Source organism: Balaenoptera musculus, chromosome 9 (genome assembly GCF_009873245.2).
Source record: "Balaenoptera musculus isolate JJ_BM4_2016_0621 chromosome 9, mBalMus1.pri.v3, whole genome shotgun sequence".
Lineage (NCBI taxonomy): Eukaryota > Metazoa > Chordata > Mammalia > Artiodactyla > Balaenopteridae > Balaenoptera > Balaenoptera musculus.
The window spans coordinates 94,228,295-94,232,879 of NC_045793.1; the positions used below are offsets into that span (position 1 = coordinate 94,228,295).

A 4,585-nucleotide genomic window follows, 5' to 3' on the forward strand; every position below is an offset into this window, starting at 1 on the left:
AAAATTCAAAGTAAACATGTAGATTTCTGGCTTCCGGCATTTGGGTGGGTGATTGCATCAGCTCAGTTTGGACATGCTGTGTTTGAGTTAGTTTGCTATAAAACATCCAAGAGGTATCAACTAGCGAATTGAATACATAGGTTTCAAGCTTAGGAGTGAGTTCATGGCTAGAAGTCATCAACCTATAGAAATAAAACCATGGCATAGATGAGATAATCCAAGAGGAATGTGTAGACTAGACTAGAGTGATAGAGCCTTAGAGTTCCTTGAAATGGCAGTATTTAAGCAAAGACAGCAGTGTCCAAAGGACAATGATGAGTGGCCAGAAAGGAAACAAACATGAAGTGTGGTTTTCCAGAAGCTGAGAGAAGAGATTGTTTCAAAAAGGAACGAACGGTCAACAACTTCAAATGCTGCTGAAACATTAAGAACTAAGGGATATCTTATAATAGGGATGATATTGGTGACTTTATTGTGTCGTTTCACAACAATGTTGGGAATGAAAGCCTGACTACCTACGATTGAGGAGTAACTTGGAGGTGAGGAAGTGGAGATAGCAAGCACAGAAAATTCTCTGAAAATTTTTCTCTAGTGAAAGGAAGGAGAATTTGGGTAGAAGCCGGAGGGAGAGAGGATATGTATGAGGGAGACACTTTAAACAAATGAGAATGCTAATGGCAAGGAACCAGTAGAGTGAGAGGTTGAAGACACAACAAAAAGAGAGTAATCGATGGAGCAAGGTCCTTAAGTAGACAGGAGGAGCTGAGATCCAGAATCCAGACAGAACGATGGCTTTCTATTGTGAAAAGAATGAAGGAAGGGATGGTCATGGTTCAAAAGTTATAGGTTTGATTATAATAACGAATATATAGTTCTCATGTAATTTTTAATTATTACAACACAGTGTAAGTATTTTAAAATGCAGACAATAAGAGTTTTCAAAGGTAGTGAGAATAATCAGGGACTATCTAAGTATTGCTATTAAAATCAATTAATTAAAAGCCTAAGTTCAAGTACTAATATTATTTAATAAAAAGATGTGATTGGGCTTCCCTGGTGGCGCAGTGGTTGAGAATCTGTCTGCCAATGCAGGGGACACGGGTTCGACCCCTGGTCCGGGAAGATCCCACATGCCGCGGAGCGGCTGGGCCCGTGAGCCACAATTACTGAGCCTGCGCATCTGGAGCCTGTACTCCGCAACAGGAGAAGCCACGATAGTGAGAGGCCCGCGCACCGCAATGAAGAGTGGACCCCACTTGCCACGACTGGAAAAAGCCCTCGCACAGAAACGAAGACACAACACAGCCATAAATAAAAATAAATAAATAATTAATTTTAAAAAAAAAGATGTGATTTATAACCTAAAATAAATAAATAAAAAATAAAATGCAGATAATAATATAATTTGTTCAAGTATCTTACTTATTAATACTATTTTCTCTGACTCCCCAAGACTCAAAACATCTAGATTTATGGGACCTAGCCAGACATTCCTTCTTTTGTAAGGTGCCTGGGACAACATTTGAAATATAGTAAATATTTAATAAATGCTAATTTAATTCCCTTTCCTTGGCTAACTCTGGACTCAAATAGTCAGCTGCTTCCCTACTGATGGCATCTAATTCTTCCTTCTGGTTTCTCAGATCTGGTACTTTCTGGTCTAATCCTCGCTACCTACCAGAGTCCTCCTGACTTTATAAATACCTTCTGTTCTAGTCTATCCCTACCTCTACCCTTTTCCAGGACAAATCAATTCATTTATGATAGAATAATTCATTTTAATGAAGTATATTAAAGACTAAATTTGTATTCTACTTGAAGATATGAAGGTATTCTGTGTATGTGTACACACACACATGCAAAAATCAGGAGCCACTAGAAATCGATGCTGGGTATGTGGTGATTCCTCTGAAAAATAATACAACTTATAAAATGAACAAAACTAAAATGGGTATCAATTTTCACAATGATAGATTCTGACCAAAGGCATATTTTCACAGACTTTGTCAAAATGTATCAAAGAGCCCTTTAAAATATCAAAGTGGGTTCTTCATTTACTGGTGATGAAAATGTACAATTTTATTTATAGTTAATAAGTATAAAAACTTATTCAAGGTTGAAAGACTCTGAAGAAACCTGTAGAGAGGTAGGGAAATTAGATAGAACCAAGCATATCTATTACCTCATTCAAAGGAAATATTTCATTTGGATGATCAATCCAGGCAGACAATGGCTTCTGAAAAATGAATACTTGATTTCATAGCAGTAAAAATCAATTTTGGAGCTAGTTCAGTGGTAGAAGGACAATGTAAAATACATCATCCCATGCACCTTAGCTATAATTATATCTTAAATAAAATAATATAAGAATACTACACAGCTGCAAATCTAAAACTTCATTTAATAAGTATATTATTAACAGTTCTCTTAATGTCAAAAAGATGAAAAGAAACAACATAGAAATATTTTCAGCTATACAAATTCAGGGCTTCCAAGACAAAAAAAGAAAAAAATACTGAGGATACCACTGTTATTTACATACATCTTTTTTCTACATAGAAAATGTTTATATCTGTGAACATAAAATAATGTAAAAATGTTCATATCTAATTCAATTTCACTTTAACCCTGGGCAAAGTGAACGCTGTAATTAGACAACAGCATTCACTTAACATTTAACATTTAAGCTACTCATTTAACATTTATCACTTACATGTACTTGCCATGTGCCAGATGTTGTTCTAAGTTCACTAAGATACTAGCTCTTTTAATCTTAAAACCATGTAACAGAATATGGTAAAAAATTTTAATTGAAATTGCTGTTTTTTCTCCACTTTTCCATCCTACCCCATCATATATAATCAGTAAAAGGACAGCAGAAGTCCAGTGAAAAGCATTTAACTTGGACTTATAAGATTTGAGTTCATTTCTGGCTCTATTTAGGGTTCTGTGTGACATTGGATAAGTTACTGAAACCAGAACTTCCCAAACCTAACTGATGATCAGAATTTGAAGGAGGGTGTTATAGCTACAAATATAACTATTTATATTTGTTATATTTTTAAATTTATATACATATAAGGCTTCACCCAAGACTTTCTAATTGACTTTGTTTAGAGTGGGACTCAAGAATCTGAATTTCCTTTAAAGCTTTACATATCTTCCTCAACTTATGATGAGGTTATGTCTCAATAAATCCATCATAAATTGAAAATATTGTAAGTCAAAAGTGCATTTAATACACCTAACCTACTGAACATCATAGCCGAGCCAAGCCTACTTTAAATGTGCTCAGAACGCTTACACTAGCCTACAGATGGACAAAATCATCTGACACAAAAAACTGTTTTGTAATAAAGTATTGACTATCTCATGTAATTTAGTGAATACTGTTCTACAAATGCACAAGTGGATGGTTGTCTGGGTGCAGGGTGATTGGAAGTGTATTGGACTGGGAGCTGGCATTTCATCAAGAGAGAAAGAGAGGTGCCCTCTATATGAGGTTGGGAAGCGGCAGAGTCGGCCTTTTCCGCCCGCTCCCCCCTTCCCCTGAGCGCCGCTCCGGCCGCACCGCGCTCGCTCTGAGCTCCGTGCTCGCTCTGAGCTCCGTGCTCCTAAGCTAGTGCCACCGTTGTCTCCCTCCAGTCGCCATCATGATCATCTACCGGGACCTCATCAGCCATGATGAGATGTTCTCCGACATCTACAAGATCCGGGAGGTCGTGGACGGGCTGTGTCTGGAGGTGGAGGGGAAGATGGTCAGTAGGACAGAGGGTAACATTGATGACTCGCTCATTGGTGGAAATGCCTCTGCTGAAGGCCCCGAGGGTAAAGGTACCCAAAGCACAGTAATCACTGGTGTGGATATTGTCATGAACCATCACTTGCAGGAAACCAGCTTCACAAAAGAAGCCTACAAGAAGTACATCAAAGATTACATGAAGTCAATCAAAGGGAAGCTTGAAGAACAGAGACCAGAAAGAGTAAAACCTTTTATGACAGGGGCTGCAGAACAAATCAAGCATATCCTTGCTAATTTCAAAAACTGTCAGTTCTTTATTGGTGAAAACATGAATCCAGATGGCATGGTTGCTCTGCTGGACTACCATGAGGATGGTGTGACCCCATGTATGATTTTCTTTAAGGATGGTCTAGAAATGGAAAAATGTTAACGAATTTGGCTGTTTGGATCCCTTGCTCGTCGTAACTGGCTGGCTACTGCTTTTCATCCGCACAACACCAGGACTTAGACAAATGGGACTGATGGCATCTTGAGCTCTTCGTTTTGATGTTGATTTGTTTGGAGCGGAGGCATTGATTTTGAGGAAACAAAACATGTCATGTAGGTTGTCTAAAAATAAAATGCGGACTTCCCTGGTGGCGCAGTGGTTGAGAATCTGCCTGCCAATGCAGGGGACACGGGTTCGAGCCCTGGTCTGGGAAGATCCCACATGCCGCGGAGCGACTAAGCCCGTGAGCCACAACCACTGAGCCTGCGCATCTGGAGCCTGTGCTCCGCAACAAGAGAGGCCGCGACAGTGAGAGGCCCGCGCACCGCGATGAAGAGTGGTCCCCGCTCACCGCA

At 39.3% G+C, this 4,585-nt stretch overlaps 1 protein-coding gene across 1 annotated transcript; it reads left to right on the plus strand.

Annotated features, from left to right (window-relative positions):
- The first annotated feature begins 3,595 nt into the window (after positions 1-3,595).
- Positions 3,596-4,329, plus strand: LOC118900423 (translationally-controlled tumor protein-like). Its single transcript, XM_036862770.1, has one exon. The coding sequence runs from the start codon at positions 3,654-3,656 to the stop codon at positions 4,170-4,172; it is 519 nt and encodes a 172-aa protein (XP_036718665.1). The 5' UTR covers positions 3,596-3,653; the 3' UTR covers positions 4,173-4,329.
- The last annotated feature ends 256 nt before the right edge of the window (positions 4,330-4,585 follow it).